At 34.2% G+C, this 24,994-nt stretch overlaps 1 protein-coding gene and 1 long non-coding RNA gene across 3 annotated transcripts in view; both read left to right on the top strand.

Annotated features, from left to right (window-relative positions):
• The window catches only part of PPP1CB (protein phosphatase 1 catalytic subunit beta), a 35,368-nt gene that overhangs the window by 491 nt on the left and 9,883 nt on the right, over positions 1–24,994 (top strand). For both annotated transcript variants that reach the window (XM_074341835.1, XM_074341836.1), the window contains exons 3-6: positions 17,925–18,056; positions 19,894–20,124; positions 22,011–22,115; positions 23,828–23,899. In XM_074341835.1, coding sequence (XP_074197936.1) covers positions 17,925–18,056; positions 19,894–20,124; positions 22,011–22,115; positions 23,828–23,899 — 540 coding nt within the window. The remainder of the gene's footprint in view (positions 1–17,924; positions 18,057–19,893; positions 20,125–22,010; positions 22,116–23,827; positions 23,900–24,994) is intronic.
• LOC141573474 (uncharacterized) lies at positions 10–7,969 on the top strand. Its single transcript, XR_012499280.1, has 2 exons — positions 10–5,505; positions 7,773–7,969. It is a non-coding gene; the product is annotated as an uncharacterized LOC141573474 (long non-coding RNA).

Here is a 24,994-nt window from a genome sequence, read left to right on the forward strand (position 1 = left end):
TGAGTCGGGGCCCGGCCGGCCTCGGGGAGGGGTCGCGTCCCTCTGCCCTCTTTTCCCCTCCGCCGCCGGAGTCCTAGGGGACCCCCTTTCCCGCCCCGAGGCGCCTGCCGAGGAGGGGGCGAAGAAGCTAGTGGGCCTGGGGGAGCGGCCTCAGGGAACACGGCCGGGGGAGGCAGGACGAGAGGGGCTGTCCTCGCGGGCGGGCAGTGCCCCCGCGGACCTTCGGGGACCCGCACGGCGGCGCGCGGGCCCGGGGGTTGCGAGGAGCCCCGGGGTGCTGGGTGACCCTTCCCAAGGAAGGTGCCAAGATGCGTGCTCCTGTGCATTGTACGCCGGTGGAACGTGTATTTCTCCTCTGTTCTCTTTGTGCCTTGCCCTTGGCTGCCTCCAGTTCTTGTTCCGGGAGGGAATTTTATTAAAAATTTTCTCCTTGAGACGATTCTTTGATCTCTTCAGCAATTTTACATGATGCTACAGGACGAACTTTAAGGAGAAGATAACATTAGCGGGAGTTGAGTACCTCCCATTTGTTATTTAGCTTTAAAGAATAGTAAAACAAAAGTCTTTGATCGAGCTGAAATGCACACAAGAAATATGAAATATATAGACATGTTTGCTGACGGTATTGATTTTCAGATTTGAGAATTTTAACAGGTTTGAGCAGTTTTCGGAACAAACTTAGAAATGGTATTGTAAAGCCATTCTTGTATGTAAGAGACATTTACAAGTCTTTGCATCTTTTGAAGTTTCTGGGCCCTTCTGTTTTTAATTGGATAGTTTTGTTAGGGACGGGGATTGAGGGAAAGCGAAGAGATGGAGAGGCCGGGATATTATTCAAAGTCAGCCGCGGTCTTCTGCCAGTGAATCTCTTTACGCTAAAATTTGCGTCATCACTAACTGCTTTTTGTGAGTGTATAGGAAAGAAATTAAGCCATTTTTCAAAATCTTAGAGCCCTCTGTCAGAAACTGTCGAAGGATTGCATATGTATTGTTACTTATTTTCAAATTTCCTGAAGATAATTGCTGCAGTGAAGCAGTATGTACTTAACGTTTGGAAAAATAATCACAGAAGATTGTATGATTGGGGGGCGGCGGGAAGAGCGCTAGTTCCTTTTTTAAACCAGTGTGTCGGTATCTCATCAGTTCTGTGTGTACTAGTTGTGTAACAAACTACAGTGTTTTTGCTCCAGATGTGAAAGCTTTCCTTCAGTGTTAAGACTGAATACGAAGCAAAGTTTTACCAGGAACTCTTATTTGCCTTTTCTTTTACTATCAAGTTATTCCTGGGAGGCCCCCTGGTGCCTGTAGTCAGTGTTCACTATTTATAAAGACTGGATTTTAACGGATGTGAACATCTTGCTAGTGAGACATTTGCTCTGGGAAAAAAAAAATTTTTTTTTGTAATTATGCGTTGTTCTAAGAGGGAATATAGCTGCTTTAAAATTTCAATGTCTTGTTGACTTTGGGGGATACTTATGACCACCACTAATTTTTATACATTTTAAACTTGGCTTGTAAATTTAAATATGTAAAAATCTGATGCTGTATCTCAGCTTCTTCACATTTATTTTCCGTATATTTACCTATTTATATACTTTATAGGCATAAAACAGTAGATGTATGTGTTTTAAAATGTTTGATATGGGACCTTTAAAGTCAGATACATTTTTTTATGATTATAGATAATTAAGAGACTGCACTGGTGGATTGTTCGAGGTTATTGGGGAAAAGATACCGGGGGGAAAATAGGCGGTGATTCTATTTGTTTCTGTGAATTCTAATTACATAAGGGCTCTGTTCTGGTTTGGTTGATCTTTTTCTTTCATTTTCTTTTCTTCTTCTTTTTTTTTTTTTTTTTTTTTGGTGTGAATTCTAGCCCAGACATTTCCCCCTTTTAAATTAGCAGAAATTTATTGACCTGCTTTGTGCTAGTCACCAGGAATCGAAAGGTAAGACTCAGTCTCTTCATTCAAGGAACTCCCAATCTGAACAAGTGATTTTCAGGCCTTTTCAGCCTGCTCTCTGTCAGTAAAGTGTATCATTACTTGCTTCTTAGTCCTGGGAAGTATATTTAGTTTTGACAGTGTCTCCTTGGGATTCTTAAATTCTCAAGGCTCCTCTTCTCCTTCCAACCTTTGCAAAATCTAGACTTGTTCAAAGACATCCAAAACAGACTTGGATTTTCTAATAAGTAATTATTTTTTGTCTTAAATTTTTGTCTGCCTTGATTTTTAGTGATGTTACATGCTAATTAAATTAACTCAAATTCAAGTAAAGCTGCCTAAGCAGAATAGCTACAGTTAGTGGGGCTTGTTTGTTTGTTTGTTGTTGTTGTTTAAGTATTAAATAAATGTGCAAGTTAAAATTTGGCCTGAATTTCTTTACATCAGGAAGGAAATCAGCAGGACTTGATCTCAGTTTAACATGTTGATTGTAGTTCCACAACATTTTCTTGATTCTTTTTTATTACATCAGATTGCTAATTAGCTGTAACACTTCTAGTAGTTTTATGAGTTGCTTTGTGTTTTTCTTTTTCAGGTGGGCAAATCATGTAAATTTTCAAAGCACCTTTTACATTTAATTTTTTGTTTTTATTTAATGCAAAGCAGTATACTAATTTATTGTTTGGATAGTGCATATTCCTCCAGTATATTTTCTTGGGTTAAGTTTTACTTACCACAGATCAAAGATGTTTACCACTCTATCCTCTGTAGTGACCCTATTACCACATTCGTGTGACTTATGGTGCTTTTGACTGATTGTTTAAACTGAAGCTAGTTCCTATCTGAGTATCCTGGAAAATCCAGTAAAAGCTTTTTACTCTGATCAGTGGCTCCAAAAGGAGTTAAGATGGAAGTGGGAGTATAGCAGAATCACCTGGGGAACTTTATTCAAACTACAAATACTGTTTACTTTGGAAGAAGTGAAATAGAATGAGTAGAATATGCCTGTTTGGGAAGAGGAAGAGCTATTGTGGAAAACTGCTTCCCGATGGTTAAGATAGTGCTAGCTCTGTTCCCAACCACAGACTTCAAGTGTTTAAAAACTGGGCAGTTATCAGTTGATGATAACTAATGTATGCCAATTATATATATTATATATATATATATATCTCATATTTGATTATATAATATTATTTATATCATATATACATTTAAACCTGTGAGTGTCTGGGTTTTGCTTTTTTTTCTGATTATAAAAGTAAGCATTCTTACTGTAGAAAACTTGTGAAACAGTGAGGAATTAAAACCCAAGTCCCCCTCATAATTCCACGATCTGGAGATAACTTGTTGAAATTTTGATGCATTTTTGTTCACGTTCTTTATATCATTAGCATATTGTTTGTATAGCCTTATGAATTAACGTCTCAAGTATTTCAAGAACATTTTTCCTTGTCATTGAAGTGTATTCTGAAATACTTCAAATGCTGTTTGCTGTATGATAAAAAAGAAAATAGTTTTTTTAATTTTTTTTATTTTGCCACAAAGCTAAGCTTGAATATTACAAGATGAATTGTTGAATATTAGCACAATATTAGTAGCCTATTAGTATAAACTTATGTGGCAGAATATGATTGTGTTTGTATTTTTGGCCCACTAATAGCTTTATGAAAATCTTGGGGTGTGAGTGTTTTTGTTTTGTTTTTTTAATCCATTTTTCACTTAATCTCAATCTGTCAGATGTCTCAACTTGTGGAACTGCTGTGATCATCTAGTGTATATCTCCCCTTTGCTTTTCCTTAAAAAAGGAATAGATTTGAAAAATAAAATAGATTAATGAAATCACATTAAAGCATCCCCTTTTTAATAACAGTTTTATTGAGACGTAATTCAGGTACCATACAATTTCGCCTATTTGAAGCGTAAAATTCAGTGGTTTTTAGTATACTCACAAAGTTGTGTAGTCACCAGTCATCACAATCAACTTTAGAACGTTTTTACCACCACCACCCTCAAACACAGCACTATTCCCATTAGCTGACATTTCCCTTTTCCCTTCATTCCTCCACCTCCCCACCCCCCAGGAACAGGCGACCTGAATCTACTTTCTGTCTGTGAATTTTGCCTATTCTGGACATTTCATGTGAATGAAATCATACATCGTGGTCTCTTGTGATTGGCTTCTTTTAAGGTGTTTTTTTAAATAAGCTTTGTTCTTTTATAGCAATTTCAGGTTCACAACAGAATTGAGCAGAAAATACAGAGAGTTCACACATAGCCCTCCTCACCCACGTTTTAATGTTTTTAAAGTTCATCCATGTTGTAGCATGTGTCAGTACTTCATTCCTGTTATGGCTGAATAATATTTCGTTATGAATATACCACATTTTATTTATCCATTTGTTACTTGATGGACATTTGAGTTGTTTCTCCTTTTTGGCTGTTGTGAATAATGCTGCTATGAATGTTCATGTCCAGTGTTTGTGTGGGCATATATTTTCATTTCCCTTGAGTATATACAGCTGGGGGTGGAATTGCTAGGTCAAATGGTGACTCTATATTTAACCTTTTGAGGAACTGCCAGACTGTTTAAAGCCTCTTTTTCTGATTAAATTGTTTAATTGTGACCCAGCAGTCTAAAGGTTAGGCACTTTGAAGGAAGTGCTAGTTGATCTTGGCAACCTCAACTTTTGCAGGGAAAGTGTTGTGTGTAGACCCAAGGCCAGGTCTGTTAGAAAAGAGCAGGTTGGGGAATAAGAAAGATCGTCTGGGAGATACGTTCTCTTTTTTGCTTCTTTTTAGATGAGAAACTAGAAAAGGCATGAAGATGGTACATTGTTTAACTGACTCAGAAATTAGGTTGGTTGCGTGCTTGGTTTTTCTGTCAGTTCCACTAGGTAAGGGAAACGGACCATTTGAAGAAGTAGTCCAGTGTTTTGTTACTTGAAAACAGAGCTGGAGCTTTTCTGGTAATTGTCTAAATCCAAGATTAGGATTCATTGGGATTTAGAAATCTATTTACATTTGAGCCTAAAGATAAGGCTTTATTAAGATTTAGGATTTATGAGGAAGATAGTAAATTTTATCAAGTAGAGTTTTTTCTCTTACGTCTTATCCACATTTATCATTGAACAAAGTATCAATTCCAATTGCATACATTGTCAAATAACTCTTAACTGGTAAGATAATGTAGGTGTATAAGAGTGCCAAGATATTTAGAAATAATTAAAATCTCAGTTTCTGAAACAAAGATTATCCTCGAGATCTTGGGCTGTAGGGATACAAGAAGAAATGGTCTGTAAATGTCAGTTGGCTTAGCAGTGGTGTGGTGGTGGAGGATTGGAATTCCCAGTTGAATCTTCTAGGGTTTAATTTTGAGTGGATACAAATTTATACCCTCAGGCAGCAATCACTCCTCTAGCAGCTGTAAATAGCCATTTCAAGGCTTATTCTTTTGGAAAAATAGAAGATCAGTGAAGATCGGAAGCAGAAAGATCAAGTTTACAACTTTTTTTATACACCCTCCACTCTTCCGCTAAGATTGACTTTGAAGTCTTGCTTATTGGTAGGTGAAATGTAATTTATTTTTACACCTCATTCTTGAAATATACTATACCTCAGATTTTCCGTCTGTTAGATAAAATGAAAACACTTTAGTAGAAATTACGTCGTTATTCCACAATTAGAGGTAGAGGACTAAAAATGCAGAAACTCATTCTGAAGTTAAATAAGTATAAATAACAGTAGCCAGTCGTTTTCCTGGCTTAATGCAGGAATTCAGCTCCTAGTCTAAGTTGGTACTTGCCATGCAGTAGGAAAAGTAGTAAAAGGACAGTGGCAGTTGTCCTTTATCAGCAGCTATTATCGCTCGTTTTATTTTAAATAGTAAACTGAGAAGGAAACTTTACAGGTACTTGTAGGTTCGTCTGTGTTATTTGAATATTTATCAAATAATTGAGCTAAAGAAGTGAAAGAAAATAACCAGGCTTCCGAGTAAAAATGAGAGATCTAAATTATATAATGACAAAAAAGAAATATATTTTATGAACATCAGACCCTAACTGCAGTAGTTATGTGAAACCTCTGTGATAATCAGATGTACACTCACTTAAGTGTTTACCCAAGGTACATTGATGTAGTGGGAGGCCATGTATATACTGGTTAGGGTACAGGGTCTGCATGTATTTTAATTTCAGCTCTGCCCCAGTTTCTAATGCATTTTGGAGATGATAATAATAAGTATCTGCTTAATAATGTATCTGTAAAGATTAAGCTGGTTAAGGACTTGAACAAAATAAAAGCTCAGAAAGTGTTAGCTGTTATTGTTATTGTTTAGGATAAACCTGAGCTGAGCTCAGGTTACAGAGGGCTGCTTATGCTGCTGAGCTCTGGATCCTCCCCATAGTAATTTTTGGGAAGGCTATTCCTTGTGAGGATCTAACAGATGTGCCCTCCACATTGTGTTATTTCATACAACCACTGTATGTTGTATGTATGTGTACAAAAAACATTTCTTTCCTATTCCCATTATCCAGAGTTCATAATCTGATTTGACATACTGGTGTTGGTGCTGAGGGGGAGAGATATTCCTAGGGAGAAAAAAATGGTGAAAGGTCGTTTAAGGGGATTTGGTTATTAGCTTTCTTTTGGCTACGGACTAGAGAGTCATGGACGTCAAACTTTTTTAATCTTGGGATTACTGTATACTCAAAAAGAATTCAGGACAAGAACTTTTATTTATGTGAGTTATTTATCAGTACTTTGTTAGAAATTAAAACTGAGAGTTTAAAAATATTCTTTAATTCTTGTAAAATAGCAATAATTATTCATTTTAGCATTAATAGTGTTTGTTTTCTAAAGCAAAAAAATTAATGATAAGCACATCTCTTTAATGCTTGGTTTTATAGAAAACAGTGGAATTCTCATATCTGCTTTGCCTGGTTTGTTCTGATACATTGTTTTAGTTGAAGTATATGAAGAAAATCTGTACTTTTGCAGTGTAGTTGGAAAAGGAAGGAGTATTTTAATAGCCTTTTTAGATAATGATGGATAGTCTTTAATATTATACCAGAAATTGACAAGTGGTTAGTTGTAACGTAGAATCTGAAATACTGTTCTCTTACGCTAAAATCCATTAATCTATGTTGCATTTTAAATGAATCTTACAAATGGTTTTGTAACATGGGTTGGTCATTTTGAAAATACTGGTTAAGCTGAGTTAATGCAGATGTTCAAATGCTGACACATTTTGTACAACATCAAAAAAGTCCCATTTGTTAATATTACAACAAGGGATCAGAAGAGTCCTTAAGTATGAAGAAGCTGTCAAATTCATGGTGCTGGATACAAGGTTTCCACAATTTTAATTTTCGCTAGCAACAAATACTGTCAGTTTTCTTTGAAATGACAGTCTTTGTTCATTTTCAAGACTGTTAAGTATCTTAAGTGTGAATAACCATAGTTTGTCAGTTGTGCTTTCCAGTAAAAAAGATGTTCTGTGAAAAAAAGTAGCTAGATCAGCTTGAAACTAAAACAGTCACACAAATGCTTTTCTTAAAGACAACCATTGTACTTTGATATGCAACAGAAATGCTTCATGGGTATTTTCCATTTCATTATGCAGAATATTAAAAAGATGTATACTGATGGTGGAGATTTAATAAAATTGATCGCTTTTATTGCTTTTATCAGGGGCATTTTTAAGTGAAACCGGATCTTTTACATTTTTTTTATTGAAGTATAGTTGATTTACAATGTTGTGTTAGTTTCTGGTGTATAACATAGTGATTTAAATATACAAATATATATTCTTTTTCATTTTTTTTATTATAGGTTATTACAAGAATTGAATAACTCCCTGTGCTATAAAGTAGGACCTTATTTATCTGTTTTATATATAGTAGTATGTATCTGCTAATCTCAAACTCCTAATTTATCCCTCCCCTACCTTCCTGTTTGGTAAGCATAAGTTTGTTTTCCTATGCCTGTGAGTCTGTTTCTGTTTTGTAAATAAATTCATTTGAATCATTTTTTTAGATTCCACATGTAAGTGATATCGTATGATATTTGTGTTTCTCTGTCTGACTTACTTCACGTAGTATGATCATCTCTAGGTCCATCCATGTTGCTGCAAATGTCATTGTTTCATTCTTTTTATGGCTGAGTAGTATTCTGTTGTGTATGTACACACAACACGTCTTTATCCAGTCATCTGTTGATGGACAATTAGGTTGCTTCCATGGCTTTGCTATTGAAAATAGTGCTGCTATGAACATTGGGATGCATGTATCTTTTCAAATTAGAGTTTTCTCTGGGTATATGTCCAGGAGTGGGATTACTGATAATATGGTAACTCTATTTTTAGTTTTTTAAGGAATCTCCATACTGTTTTCCATAGTGTGCTGCACCAAATTACATTCTCACCAACAACTGTAAGAGGGTTCCCTTTCTCCACACCCTCCGAAACTGGACCTTTCTTGTTTCACTGTAAGTGCGTGGCAGATTGGTGCCTCTGACTTGGTTTCTGCTGAGGTGCTGGCAGTTTTACCCACCACCATGCAGATGTCAACACAATGAATAGGAGGATCACACTCTGAGAACTATTGGGCTAGGGCACTCCTTTTTCCATTCCTGAGATGTCTGGCCATCGTCTGTATCTGTTTTTTGTTTGTTTGTTTGTTTTAACTTTTTTTCTAATTGAGTTATAGTCATTTCACAATGTTGTGTCAAATTCCAGTGTAGAGCACAGTTTTTCAGTTATACATGAACATACATATATTCATTGTCACATTTTTTTCACTGTGAGCTACCACAAGATCTTGTATATATTTCCCTGTGCTATACAGTATAATCTTGTTTATCTATTCTACATTTTGAAATCCCAGTCTGTCCCTTCCCACCCCCCGCCTCCCCATATCTGTTAAATTTCTTCTTTACTCTTTTTTCATTATCTATTTGTTTACTAGTGTACCTGGAATATTTTTTTTTAACTTATGACAATTCACAGACCCCTTTGAGAGTTCATGAAAGTCCTGGGCCTTCTCAGAAAAATATACATGTTCATGTGCATACACAATATTATTTTATTATCATTTGGTTTATTATACAGAGCTCCTGGAGGCCATCTATAGGCTCTGAAGTCACATTAATTATTCCTGTCAGGCAGACTTAAGACAAATAGAAGTTATGGCAGCTGCCTAATTCTTTCATTTAAAACCAAAATTCCGCATTCTAGCCAATTATAAAAATGTTACTTTTTTTTTCCTTTTTGTGGCTTAAAGTAGATTTATACTAAATATGAAGAAAATGCCATTTCATCATAGAGAAAAAATTTAGGAAATCTAGATTTAAGTTAATTTTGCTGTTGATTAGTTTATAACCTTGAGTGAATCTTTTTGGTAGGGTAGAAATTAAAATATTAAAGGTCAGTGAAAATTACTAAGATATTATGAGGCAAATATAATAGTGAAATTATATTTTCTTAGCATTCTTTATGTTTTAGAAAGGCAGTTATTAGTAAGAACTTACTGGAGAAAATAACAGATGGTTATTGAAAGATAAGATACACACAAAACACATACAGACATATCACACCATTTGTAATTTAAAAGACAGAACTGCATTGAAAAAGTTTTTATGTGACAATTAAATTTGAAATACAATGCTTGAGTATAATTTTTTATAATCATGGCAAGAGGGGACTTCTTTGGGGGAGGAGATAACATTTTGCTTAATTGAGATTCAGAGGCATTGTTTTGTATCAAAATCAATTGAAAATGTTCATCTGTTAATGCTGGTCTGAAATGAGAGTTTTGAATTTCATCTTGGAAACTGTCATTTACAGCAGATAGGTAGGTACTGCCAAGACTAATGTCAATCCACAAGCATATGATTTCAGTTAAGTGATTTTAGACATCACTTGGAAGGTATTTAGAGAATTTTATTAGTCTTCTCTTGATATTTGCCTTTTAGCATGTCATTACATTACTCCAGTGAGAGGTTAGGTGGCAGCTCCTCAACTGCACAGTTAAATGGGTTGTGATGTATTTTGCACTAGCACTGAAGTTTGAAGAATGCTGTTGGAACTGTGGTTTTGAGCTTGGAAAATAATATCCAGTGCAAATCTGTGAGGGAATGAAGATCTCACTGCACTTGTTTTAACTTTTGACAGCACTGGAACTGTATAAAGCAACCTGACATTTGCTTGTGATTCAAGCAACATTAGTTGTCAAAGTGACTTAGTACAGTATACGTTTTACACATAGGCATTTTTTTTTTTTGCATTTTAATTTTAGGTTGAATTATTAAGAAATATCGGATTTGCAGCAAAATACAATTTGTAAAACCTACTCAGTGTTTAATAGTAGTGATAGAAGGTGATTCTTCTCATTCAGAAAAATTTCAGTGTTAGCCCTGAGATCAAAAAAATCATGATAAAACCTTATCACTACTAAACCACTGAATTCCTAAGTTCATGAGAGCTAATGAAGTGGATCATTAATACCACTGGTTCAATAATATGATAGATTAAAATATTTTTCCACTGCTACTATTTGCACCATAAACTTTAAACACCTTAAATTTTCACAAGCTTTGTAAAATTGTCCAGTGAAGTCTTTTCCTGCTTCAAGCATATTTTTACTTCCAATCAGTGTTTTCTTTTCCTTTCCTTAGCTGCTTTGGAAATTTTCTTGCCTGTGGTCATTCCACACAGACTATTCGAGTCACTAACTTTTCAGTCACTTCACATTCAGTATTGGCTCCTCAAGTAAACAACAACAAAGTGTTGGTAATACCTGTGAACTCATCAAGAGTTGAGGAACACAGCTCAGAATAATTTGTTTTGTTTTTTTAATGGATTATTGATGTTGTTTCCAATATTCTCAACTCTTCAAGAACTGTTTTTACAGAAAGATTAATAAATACATAGTCTGAAACAAGTTTATTGTCTCAAGACATATTTCTTTGGCTTTTCCAGACATGATTTGATTAACTCACCATTAGTAAATGGCTTTCCTTGCTTGCCAACACATGAACCAGTTGGAAACTTACTCTCTTTGCAGCCTCTTTTTTATTTTTGTGAAGAAATTCTGCTGTGATGAGATTCCATTTAAAGTTTTAGAAATTTTTTTCGATTTTTACTTTCCTGTGAGTTGGAATGTTGTGATGAGTGCTTAGTTTGGTAATGTGGACATATGTTGTATTCTTTTAGCACAGCTATAAAATCATAAATACAGTGCCTAGTCATCAAATTCAGTAACAAAATAATCCACACTCTACTATGCCTTAGATGTTCACATTCCACTTTTCTTCCTTTGACATGATGAGTATGCACTGGTAATGAAAGTAAAATAAAATGTTGCACACAGCAGTAGACATTCAAGACTCTCATGTTATAACTGCACCCCCGCAATTTCTAGCACCCTGGGAAGCAGTGCAAAGCCATGAGGGTGCCCCTTGTGATCTCTGTTGCAACTACTCAACTCTGCCATTGTATTGCAGAAGTACCCATAGATAATACATAAATGAATAAATGTGGTTATGTCCCAATAAAACTATTTATGGACACTGACACATTTGAATTTCATATAATACTGTTTTTCTCCCACTTCCTCCCCCCAGCTGTTTTTAAAAGTATAAAAATTACTGTTAACACACAAGAACAGGATTGAACCAAATTTGACCCTCAGGCCTTAGTGTTTTCCCCCTTTTCTGATGTAAACGTGATTGTGCAGAAAGATTTCCTTATCAGAAGTCAGGAGACCTTGATGCTTCCACCTAAGTTGCATGACTGATTTATTCAGATAACATGGGGTATGGGTTCCTAGTGTCTAGGCCTTGGCAAGATATTCGTCAAAGTACTTCATATAATTTGAATTTCTAGTGTGTACCCAGTAATCATATTTTATATGCTTCTGTTTTTACTTGAGCAGCTATTCCGTTGTTGAAGAGCAACCAACACAGGAAATTTTTGAGGGTTTTGATCTTTAAGAGAAGAGAAGCACCAGTGAGTTTACCAGTCACTCTGACTTTTATCCCGGAGGTATAAGGGACTAGATTCCAAATACAAAGTGGCAGTCTTACTGGACTAAAGAGGAGAGGTGGAAGTCTGGGGCCACTAAAGCAGTTGAAACTTAAGTCCAAAAGAGGAGAGAACTACATAGACTCTAACCTCAAAATCTGCAGTCAGGTCCCCCTAAAATCATTGACTTCTAAGGTACACATGTGTAAGAGAAGATTATAAGAAACCCAGAAGAAAACAATATCTGGGAAGCTAAAGATCGAGCAGATTCCAGCATCCCCCTAGTACCAGAGAGGCAAAAGTTAAAGTTCAAACCTTGGGAAGTAAGAGGTCATATTATACTCTGAGTTTTCCACTGAGACCCCCAACATGGCCAGTCCCTAAGATTGAGGGCAAAATGAAATAGACTAGCTCTCAAGAAAGTGTGGGTGAGTCCTTGGTTACTGTCTGCTGCTAAAAGGAAATCACCCTGTATGGAGGAATATGTCATCTAGAACTATCCATAGTCAAATGTTTCATTCAGTGAAATACTAAAGGGAATGTTAACAGGATTAACTGACCAAAAATTAAGAGAAGAAAGTATAAATCTACAGATAACTCATATACTAGAGGTCACATAGAATTTAAGGTCACTGATTTAATATGCTCAAGGTAAAGAGGAAACAAAATTTATCAGAAACCTGGAAACTACGACTGAAAAATACATTAACTAAAATTCAGAATTTGTTGGTTGGGTTTATTAGCAAATTAGAAACAGCAAAATAGAGAAGTAATAAACTAGAAAAAAAGAAGTTGAGTAGAAATTTTGTAGTGTTGAGAGAGAAAAAATAGAGGGGAGATACAGAAAGAAAGCAACAGGAGGTAATGGGGAGGTTAACGTGTATAATGAGATTCCCAGAAGAAGAGATGTGGAATAAAAGATCTGTTAACCAAGAATTTTTCCAAAATTGAGAAAGATGCCAAAACACAGAGTGAAGAAGCTCTGTGAATTCCAAGTAGGAGAAACGTAAATAAAATCATGTTGAGAAGACCCATCATAGACTTAACTGCTAAAAATCAAAGAAAAAGAAAATCTTAAAAGCTCCCAGGGGAAAGAAGTCATTACTTTCAGGAGGACAATAATAAGGCAACAATAATAATAAGTTACTACATTCAGGAGGACAGTAATAATATTATGAGTGATGATTGATATATCAAGTGAAACTGCAGAAGCCAAAAATCAAGAGAATGACTTAAGTGCTGAGAGAAAAATTGAATGCTAACATAGAATTCTAAATTAAGTGGGCATATCCTTGTGAAAAGTGAAGGTAAAATAAAGACAAACTAAAACTAAGAAAATTTATTAAAAGTAGACTGGCACTAAAAAATGCTTTAGCTTTTTATACTAAATCATAGAATGTATCCTTTGCTTCCTTTAAAGTTCACGTTGAAAGAATATGATAAAAGCACAGAATTGGAGAAAGAAATGAAGAACAATAAGAAGGATCAATATTTATAAATATAAATTAATACTGTTTAAAATAATAATTATGGCTTGTGGGTTTTAAAATATGTGGAAGCAGTATATAGCAACTGTAGAACAAAAGTCTGGAGAGTGGAAATCAGTCAAAAGTTCATTTATTTTCTCTAGAGTAAGCACCAAAAGAAAAAGGATGTATAACTGAAAAGCTAATAGAGGGGAAAAATGGAATAATAAAAATTGATTACTCCAAAGAAATGTAAGAAGACAGGAATAAAGAACAGATGAGACAAAACAAATGACAGGATGTAGACTTCAACTCATCTTTGTCAGTGATTGTAGTAAATGTGAAAGGAGCAAACACTCCAGACAAAGCTCTGAATACCTGTCTCCTGTTTAAAAGGGACATAGTATAAATTTTTTTGGTGGGGGGGACATAGTTTAAATTTAAAGGCACGGATGAGTGAATAAAAGAATGGGGAAAATATATTATGTACATATTAACCAAAAGAAACTTTTTGAGTTGGCTATATATTTTTGCCAGAAAAGGACGTAAGGCAGGAAGAATCACTGGAGACAAAGAAGGGCATTGCATAATTAAAATGATTAATTCAACAGGATGGTATAACCATCTTAAATTTTTTAGATATTTCATAATACAGATCAAAAACACAAAAAGAAAAGCTATTAGAACCAAAAGGTTGAAAGAGAGAAAACCACAACCATAGCAGATTAATGTACCTTTCTCAGTAATTAATAAACAAGAAAAGTAATCAGTAAGGCTCTAGAAGACTTAAACAACACAGTCAATTTGACCTGATTGACACACATAGAACACTTTACCCAGAAACTAGAGGATATACGTGCTTTTCAAATATGGGTGGACATTTACTAAACTATACCATATGCTGTACCATAGAGCAGATCTCTAAATTTGAAAGAAATGAGATCTCAGATATGTTCTCTGACTTCATTGCTGATAAGCTAGAAATCAATAGATAAATAGGAACTCCTCAAATATTTAGAAATTAAGCCATGTACTTTCACATATCTTATTGGCTTATTAGAAGTGAAAATTATAAAATACGTTGACCTAAATAATAATGAAAATATGTGTTAACTTTTGCAGTTGCCACTAAAAGTAATGTTTAGAGGGATGCATACAGTTTTAAATGTATAATTTTTAAAAGGCTGAACGTTAAGCTATTCCAAGACAATAGAAGAATAAACAAATTATAACCAAAAAAGTAGAAGGAAAAATATAATAAAGAGCAGAAATCAAATAAAAAATGGATGTATGATTTTAAAAAAGGAAATCCTTGAAAAGATTAATAAAATTGGTAAACCTCTAGAAAGATTGATAATGTGAAAAAATTTTTTTAATTACCAGTATCAAGAAAGCTATAGGAAAAAAAAAAAGAAAGAAAGCTATAGGAGACAACACTATTAAGACTAAAGAGATTGAACAAATAAATGTAATAATATAATACTGGATTGAATTCTGTACTAGGGAAAGAAAATATTATGAAGGACATGATTGGGACAGTTATTAAAAATGCAGTACTGCAATTCTTTAGGTTAAAGATTTGTGTAAGTATTAAATTCCCTGAATTTGATAACTTATACTGTGGCTGTATAAGAGAGATTCTTAGGAAATAATATTGCTGTATTAGGGGTAAAAGAGCATGATATATGAAGTATGTTCTCAAATGGGTCGGAGAAAAATTATATATGTATGTATTTTATGGATAATAAGATTATAAATATCCTAATAAATTTGATACTTTATTAACGTTGGCAAAACTGACACAAGGAATAGAAAATCAGAATTGTATCTGTTAAAATGAATTTGTACTTGAAATAATGAGCAAGAGTACATACTATGTTTTTTAATTTATACTGTATATAAGTATGTACATAATATTGTATTTTCTAGGTAATTAAAATTCAAAACAGCTAATCTATACTGAAAGAAATAATAGTAACCTTGGGGCATTGTTATTGAATCATTAGGGATAAGGGAGCCTTCAGAGCTGCTGGAAGTATTCTGTATCTTGTCTAGGTGATGGTTACTTAGGTGTATGCACAATCAATTCATTGAGATGTGCACGTAGTGGTAGCGTACTTTATGTAATACTTCAAAATATTTTCTAAACAGTTATAGTATTGTGGATAATTTGCTATAATGAGGTTTTTACTTGTCTTGCACACCTTCTGAAAAATTTTTTCTGGTAAATTTTTGACTAAAAAGTTTTATGTGGTAAACTAGAAAGAGTATTGACTTTTGAATTGTAAGACCTTGGTTCTTGTCTACTGCTTTTTACTTCCTCTAATAATCTTACAGAAGTTACTTAATCTCTATCATTGTACAGTATAGATAGTAACTTCCCTTTTTAATTCCTAGAATATCAAAAGGATTAAATGAGATGATGTGAAATTGCTTTGCACTGAATTAATCATGCAGTTGTATAGTATTTTTATAACTTAAAGAGACACTTGGGTCTGGGCTCATATACCCAAATTCTGTAATTCCTCAGGGATACTGAGATAGTGATCTAGTTCCCCTATGTAACAGATTGATTTAGTCCTTTTTTTTTCAGATGACTGAGAAATTTGAAGTGCTCTTTGAAATCTAGGAGTACATGCTGGTGGCAGTACATAAAGGGAGTATGGCTTTTGAGTTGAAAGACAGTAGGATTACCCTGAGCCATCCACCCTATTCTCCGAAATATTTTGCTAATTTATTCCTTAGATTTGGACATTTGTCAAACTCTTAACCTTTAGAAGAATCCTAAGCTTCTCTAACTGCATTTCATTAACTCTTAGATGTGATTGATAATGAAATGCAGTTTTATTTGCCACTAAGGGAGGAAAAGCCACTACCAATTCCAATTGTAAGGAATTATTGATTGCAAGGTATCTCCTAACTTTAAAGATTAATTGGGGGAAGAGCATGGAGTGAAATATATGTCATGTGTTTTTGTTTTGAATTTAGTTTCTCTGCATTAGCATGACTTAGAAGTTGAAGCATTTTAGCTCTGTAAAAATGTTAGTTGTAGTGCACCTCAGCGTAACCTAAATTACTTGCTTGGGAAGTAAAAATTAAACAGATGCATAATACACAGAGGAAATAAAACAAATGTGAGATAAAATATTCACCACTGTAATCTAGGCACTTTAAATTGACACATCGAAGTGACCCACGCTAGTCTTGATTTACTTAATAATCATTGCCATCGAGTTACAACTAAATTTTGGTAACCTAGAAAGTGTTTTATGACAACAGAATCACAACAGAGATTGTAGAAACTTTTATAAGAACCCGAAGTATTTTGTTTGTCTTCTCTATTGCTATTATCTCTTAATAATTACTTTTAGGTAATTATTTACTTAAGTAAAATACTAATTTTAGATGTGTATTTGTCATCTGAAAGCACCTAGAGATCTTTAATCTTCCAAGGAGCATATTTTTCTTCCTCTTAAACCAAAATAGATAGGTATTTGATGCATTGACAGTAGAACTGTTTTTGTAACCATCATTTCCCACATTTAAAATTTCATACCAAGATTAAGAATTGTTCCTATTACAGGGCATTGAATCTAAGCTACTATTCTAGATTTTTAATGAAAGGTACAAAGTTAGATGTCTTTTTTCATCTTAGGATAATTCAAATTTATGGGAAGTAGGTAATTGGTATTTGAGAACTAGTACTAATGTAGAAGCTATGCTAAGTTACCATAATAAAAGCAGTTCTGCTGATCATTGTTTTGAATTTCAGGGATGCTCTTACTATCATATTTGCTTAAAACATATTTCAGCATTGCCTCTGTCTCTTCTTTGTTATGTATTACTATATTAATGGAATATATACATGGGTTGGCTTTTGCATAGGGGGGCTTTTTTTTTTAAAGCCTCTCAACGTGACAGAAATCAACCATTTTTAGCAAGAAATGTGTGGGCTTAATTGTAAATGGGAAATGGTAGGGGAATATAGAAATACAGTCTTTGTTTTCTTTTTTAAATGCTTTTTTAATAAAGATTGAAAGGGAGCTAGCAGTATATTTAAAGATTAAAGAGAAAGCCAATGGAGAAGCTAATGATGAGAGGAAATGATTATAAGTTCAGTTCAACAGGGCAAATAAGGAACTCCTCATGGACCATTCCTCCCCACTCCATCCCAGAAGTTACTGAGAACCATAGTAATTAATGGGTTTTAGTTCACTTGGGCTGCAAGGCCTCAAGTTGGCCACTGGAGAGCAAAGAAGACCACATTTCCATGGCAGCAGCCTTGAGGAGCATCAGAAACCAGCAGCAGTGGAGATAGAGAGAAGCCAGAGATCATAGAATAACCTTACTGTTAGCCATAGGACACAACAGGGTATCTGGTAGTTTGCTACCTACATAACTCTTCTGATCTTCAAAACATGAGCATGACTTTTTTTAAGAATTACTATTTTATGGATAAATTTTAGAAAACTAACCATTTAATTTATTGCTTATCAGTGCGAGGATGTCGTCCAGGAAAGATTGTGCAGATGACTGAAGCAGAAGTTCGGGGCTTATGTATCAAGTCTCGGGAGATCTTTCTCAGCCAGCCTATTCTTTTGGAGTTGGAAGCGCCACTGAAAATTTGTGGTATGTAAATGGGTAAAGTTAGAAACAAGTCTCTTTTGAATCCTGGTTTTCCTCCTGTATTTACATTGAAGATGATTTAGAGAAAACAGCTAAAAATTTTTGTAAAAAAAAAGGATTGCTAGGTTTTATTATGTAAAATTCTAGAAATCGAGACTTTCCTAAAATGACGTGTTAGAGACAAGAAGGAAATATTTGCTATATCTACAGCAGATTAAAAGATTGTTGTTCACACTGTAAAGAGTTCTTAGAAACAAGGAAAAGGCAATAGAATAGAAAAATTTACAAGGGGGAAGATTGTAGAAGAAATTCAACTGGCCAGTAAACATAAACCCTCAGCTTCACTGGTAATCAGTGAAATGCAACTTAAAAACAAATCTAGAACTGTGATCAGATTGAAAAAAAGTCAGAAATTGATATCCATGGTTTTCAAGGATGTGGAGAAATGGACATTCCAGTACACTAGTTAGGAAAAACAGGTACAGAATTTGGGAGGTCAGTATTGCAGTATTGGTAGTCTTCTTAGTTGTCATTTTAATTTACTTTGAAGATTACATAACTTAATATTATTTGCGTTTTTCTTTCAAGTCTTATAGTGGCTTTTGGCCAAAAGCAAAAAATTACAACCCTAAGTTGAGTGGTCACATTGTTCCAGCCAGAAAACTTGTTGGCACAGAAAGCATTTTTCTGTAGTTCACATAGCAGTGGGAAGTGATATAAATAATGTATTGTATGACTTTTGGTTTGATAAGGTGGGTTTTCTTTTAGTAGCTGTTAGTGTTTATGACATAGCTTTTTATGAACTTAACCATTAGCTTTTGTTCAATCAAGGATTATTTGCTATTTGCAAAAGTTTTCCTTCCCCTGCAGGTTTCTTAGTGATCCATATTCATATCATAACCTGCAGATGCATAATGTGCTAATTAAATAATTTTTTCTTTTTCACATAGTTTATTAAGTCATGTGCTTCGTGTTACTTTGTTCAGTGTTTAGTAGTTAAGAGAGATAAGCTAAGTAAATGTTGAATAAATTAATTAGCTTAGAGTATCACCTTTAAGTAAGCGGTTGTAATTGAAATTTTGTGGAAGTGATCAATCCCTTCTGTGAATTTAAATAAAGTAAATTATAAGCTATCTTAAAATTAAAATGATTCATATTCTCAACAAAATACTCTTCAGAATGCTTTAATATAGAAATAACTTGAAGGTAATAGAAGTTATTTATGCTGTTTCTTAGTTTTTGCTGTTTGCTTGCTACTAGGTATAAAAAAAGTGTACCTAAGTTAAACTACAGATAGTAAGAGTAACTGTATTAGTATTACACATTACCTCAAGACTTTGTGGTTTAAAACAACGTTAATTTATCATCTCACAGTTTCGGTGGGTTAGGAATTCAGGCACAGGGTAGCCTGGTCCTCTGGTCCTAAGTCTCACACAGCTGCAAACAAGGTATCATCTGCGGCTGCAATCTCGAGGCTCATTTGTGAAAGGATTCGGTTCCTTATGGACCAATGGACTGAGGGCTTCAGTTCCTAATGAGCTGTTAGCCAAAGGCCTTCTTCAGCTCTTTACAATGAGTGCTCCGTAAGGCAGTTTCATCATGAAGCATGAGAGAAGGCAAGAGAGCGCAAGCAAGATGGAAACTCAGTCTTTTGTAACCTAATCTCTGAAGTGACAGCTCATCTCACTTTTGCTGTATCTTCTTTGTTAGAAGTAAGTCACTAGTTACAGCTCACATTCAAGAGAAGAGATTACAAAAGGGTGTAAACATTGAGAATCATTTCATAGAAGCTGCTTACCACAATAACCAAATTTTCTAAAACTGACTTTTCTATTTTTAGGGGATATTCATGGACAGTATACAGATTTACTGCGGTTATTTGAATATGGAGGTTTCCCACCAGAAGCCAACTATCTTTTCTTAGGAGATTATGTGGACAGAGGAAAGCAGTCTTTGGAAACCATTTGTTTGCTATTGGCTTATAAAATCAAATATCCAGAGAACTTCTTTCTCTTAAGAGGAAACCATGAGTGTGCTAGCATCAATCGCATTTATGGATTCTATGATGAATGTAAGTAAAAATAAAAACTTATTAATGGAAAAATGGGAAAATTCTGTAATAATTTTCCATTTCAAAAGCATTCCTTTAATTCAGAGTTTTTGAAAATATGATCTATCAAACAGAAGCCCAAGAAGAGAGCCTTTAATGGAAGAAGAACCCGAAACTGGGAAACATGTTATTAATTCAGTTGATTCCTTGGAATCTCCTTGGTCATAATTGTTTCAGGTTGACTGCAGCTGACTCAGCTGAAAGGCCCTCATATAATTAGTTTATATAGTAAAATAACCAAGTGGAACAGATATCACTATAGACGGTAGCCTCTGGTTTTCTAGCGTTCATTAAGGTTTTAGCTCTCAACATTCTTGTGATATGACAAATTTTTACTGGTCCTGTGTCACAAAAAATATTGAGTTCTATGAAGTTATTTAAAAGCTGAAGTTTATTATTAGATTTTAATGTATACCTATTAACCTAGAGAGATAAGGATACTGAATACTGTGGGTCATCCTTATTTTGTTGTACTCTTTTTCATCAGTGAGAAATCACTAATTTGTTGTGTAGCAGTGTTTCCAAGTGTTATTACTAAATTACCCTGCTACATTTGAATTTGGTCTTTTGCTTTTGTCAGTATGGGAGTGAATGAACATATGTTTGGTTGATTAAAATTTAAGTGAATTAATAATTTTCAAATTGAATATATTATTTTTTACTGCTAAATTCTCCATTAGAATCTATTTTTGCTTTTTTCCCTTTTTTTTTTTTTTTGCTTTTTTCCATTCTTAATTATTGTAGGGGGTTGTATTTAAATCTCTGTCTCCTTAAATCAAGTAAGCACTTATTTGTCAAATGTTTGAGGCTGTATTATATGCTAGACACTATTCTAAACACTGGGGTTGCAGGAGTGGTCAGGAGAGATGACCTCAATTCTCATGGAGTTTATGTTGTAGTGGGACTAATTCTGTATTTGATTTTGTATTGCATTTTTATTTCTAAGATGTAGTGTGTGATTTCAGTGGTTTAAATCAGACGAGTAAGACAGGCAGTGGATAGTAGTATATCATGCTATAACCACTTTTCTGAAACTACATCAGAAATAAAGGTATGTTCTTAAGCATAAAATAGGGACTTGAATATCCTCAAGGATAGAAATAACATCAAATGAAATGTATGTGAAAGCAGCTTGTAAACACTACTTTGAGTTATATTTATTCATTGTGAGGCAGGTTATGGCATAAAAGCATAGAAAGTTAGTGCCTAGTGTCTTTTATCCCTCCCCTGGGTTAGTTGTTGCAACTTACTGCCAAATTCAGAAAAATCAAATAACTCCAAAAAGGTAAACATGCACTTGAGATTGTCTTTGTTGTAGCTCTTTATGCTAGACTACAGGAAGATTATAGCCTTTGTGTCTCTCTATACTTGCTATAGTGCCAAGTAGAAAGTCACTTAAAAGTGAATACCAGTTAAGCACCTGGAAATTGTCCTTTTTTGGCAGTAAGTTTATGCTGTGTTACTCATGCAACAGAGTTAAAACAGTCTCCAGAGGCACCCTTTTCACCTTTGCTTACTTTTTTGGCTAGATACTTAACTACTGTGCATATCAAATGGAAAAAGTAAACTAATAGTCTATCAGACTGTTTCAAAGTTGCTATAGTATAGTGATCTTAAAAGGCAAAAGTATTTATTTGTTTCATAAAACACTTAGCATAACCTTTGTAGTCCTTGCAGCTTTACTGAAGGTGCTGAATGTTTATTATCTTCTTAAAAGTATACAAGTAACACTAATAGAAAAAACAAATGCTAAAAAAACAAAATTAGAATCATTTATAATTCTGTGGCTGTGAGATAACTAGTGAGAACAGTTTTAGATTTATTTTATTTGCTTATTCTTTTTATAGGCAAACGAAGGTTTAATATTAAATTGTGGAAGACCTTCACTGATTGTTTCAACTGTCTGCCTATAGCTGCCATTGTGGATGAGAAGATCTTCTGTTGTCATGGAGGTAGACTAGTAAATTTGCTTTACGGATTCTTTTTCTTTTACTTCCATTATTTAGGGAAAAACCTATCATAATTGAGACACTGGGAAAACAAAGCAGTGCTTGTGTGAAAACTCAAGTGATTAAAACTCTTCAAACATGGCTAAAATCTCTTTTAATAACTAGGAATTTGTGGTTATACATAATGAAAATGCAAATTTAGTACTTAATCTTTAAAGAATTTAACATATGAGGAGCATAACCAGAGTGTTGTTTGAAAAAATGTCTTTCCTTTGCCTGTTTTCACAGAAAGATACCTTTACTATCAGTAAAAGTGAGATCATGATTATTTTCCTGTTTATATTAAATACCTTTGTATATTTTGATATTCTCACATGCCAAGAGTTCTAGGCTTTGTGTAATATTTGTAGTTTGGCCCTAAATATAATTTTTCAGTAGAATGATAAGTTATTCTCTATGACATGTTAAATAAACTTGAATATATGAAAGTTCATTTGGAAAGCTAACGTGTCTAGCACTTGGCTAGGAGCCATGAAAATATGTAGATAGTGTATGATCTGGCTATCTTGAGGAATTTTTAAACCTATTGATAAAATGTGTATTTTCAAAACATTGAGTAATGAAAGGAATTTATGTCAAAGTACTTGTAGAGATAGTAATTATAATGAGAAGTCAAAAAAGGGAGAGAATTGTTGGGCAGATGTTTGTGGAGGCTTGGCTTTTGGAGGATAAATAGGAGACGTGAAGAGAACTGGAAAGTCGTCTTTTATGGTGTCTAGTTCAAGGAATGTGTGAGGACTGGCCCAACTAGAATGTCAAATACATGTTGGGGCTTGATGGGATCAGATTATAGAGATTTGGATACTGAGCAAAGGAGTTTGTTGAATGGTTTAATGACCATATGAGGTTTTTGTTTAGGGAAATAATTTAATGAAAACACTGTAAGAAAATTAGTTTTCATCAATATGCCGAAAGAGTTAAGGTAGAAAAACACTGAAAGGTAGATACACTTGTCCAGGCCTGATCTCTGGTAGAACATAACTAACTATGTTAATGGAAACATTTTACAGTAGATACTAAACATTTGAGAAATTGTAGCTTTTGCACATTAGTATAGCTAAGAACAGAAATGTAGCAGTATGGAATATGAATATTTAGCCTCATTTGTGATTGCCCATCAAAAAGAAATACTAGGTTATATTTGTGTACTACTTTAAAGATTACAGAGTATTTTCATGTGCTTTTTCTTCTTTATCTTTCTGATCAACAGTTATGCTTTTATATAAGATAACAAGCATGTTGGAGTAGGATGAGGGAATGTCTTACGGGGCGCGGTGAGCACTTTAAGTAAACATAATTTAAGTGGTAAGGAGTGGCAAAAAAAGTAGGGAGGATTAGAATTGCGTGTGTTCCTATGAAGGGCAGGGAGTGGTTGGAAAGAAACAAGAGTGGTAGGATTTATTTTTCCTTGAAAAATCTTTTGAAATGAAAGGGAGTCTTAGTTGTCTGGTAGGGAAAAAATGAAGACCTAATCATACTGTTCTGTTATATCAAGTGGGATTCTATTTTATAACTCAATATATTAAAGATAACGTTGAAAGGAACACTTTTAAGTATCTCTAATTTCACATAGTGAATCTACTTTGATTAGATGGTTTTTATTTCAGTGAATATTTTTTAGATGTCAGTACTATGACTCATCTTTTTATTTATAGGACTGTCACCAGACCTACAGTCTATGGAGCAGATTCGGAGAATTATGAGACCCACTGATGTCCCTGATACAGGTTAAGTATATAGAGAAGTTTAATCAGTTTTTTAATCTAAAATGTTGGCATATTTGTACTTAATTATATTTAGCGGAAGTAGGATTGATTGTGTAATACATAATAGAGCTTTTTTTAATAGTCAGTAAGCTAACTACAGATTACTTGCAATAATATAAAATATTTCACTTTTTACTAATTCCCAAAGGACAGAAGTTTTAAATTTTACATATAACTATGGTATGGTTCTGTCAAACTTATTTTTCACCAAAGGTTCAGATCTTTCTAATCTAATCTTTCTCTTCCCTTGTTTATATCAACATTGGTTATGTCCTTCAAACATTTGTTAAAAATGAGTCAAATGTTTTTTAACCAAAATAATCTTTCTTAGCCAAGGATACAGTTACCTTTTGTATTATCTAGTAGTTTTCTATTTTCTGCATCACCTGTATTTCAAATTTTAGAGCTCTTAAGGCTTTGAGACAGAAGGCTGTAGAGATATGTGGTGAATGTTGTAAAACTTTTATATGAAAAAATATGAAAATTGACTATCCAGATAGTGAGAATAACTTTCAGATAAGTAAATCAAGTAAAACAAAAGCAAATAATCTCCAATTGAGGAGATGTGTGGATTAACAGATGAGCCTAATGTGATTTTATAAATAAATGCTAGGCACATTGCCACTTACCCTAACTTTTCTATTGGCTTTTAAATGATAATTATTCATATTTGAGTACCAGTATATGTACTAATCATGGTGTTCATTCCATAAAATAAAATACTGAAGACCTAGGAATTGAACTTAGTTAAGTTGTTCTGTTTCCTCAGTTCAACTTTTGCTTGAAACATCAATACTTTTCTGTATGGTATTTTATGGCAGCCAGTGTGTGTAGTTTTTCCACACCACAATCAATTCTCCAGGGCCAAGTGGGTGTTGGCAGTTCAGTTCAATTCTGGCACTGTCTCCTGGAGTTAGCCAAAACCCCCCAGGTTAAGGTCTCCATTCCACATGACTTCAGATGCCAGCCTCAAGTGGAGTCCCCAGGAGAACCATACTTCTGCCTGGCCGACTACAAATTCAGAGTTTCCCACAACCACAACCTCAGAAGCTTTAC

The sequence above is a fragment of the Camelus bactrianus genome, chromosome 15 (genome assembly GCF_048773025.1).
Source record: "Camelus bactrianus isolate YW-2024 breed Bactrian camel chromosome 15, ASM4877302v1, whole genome shotgun sequence".
Taxonomy (NCBI): Eukaryota; Metazoa; Chordata; class Mammalia; order Artiodactyla; family Camelidae; genus Camelus; species Camelus bactrianus.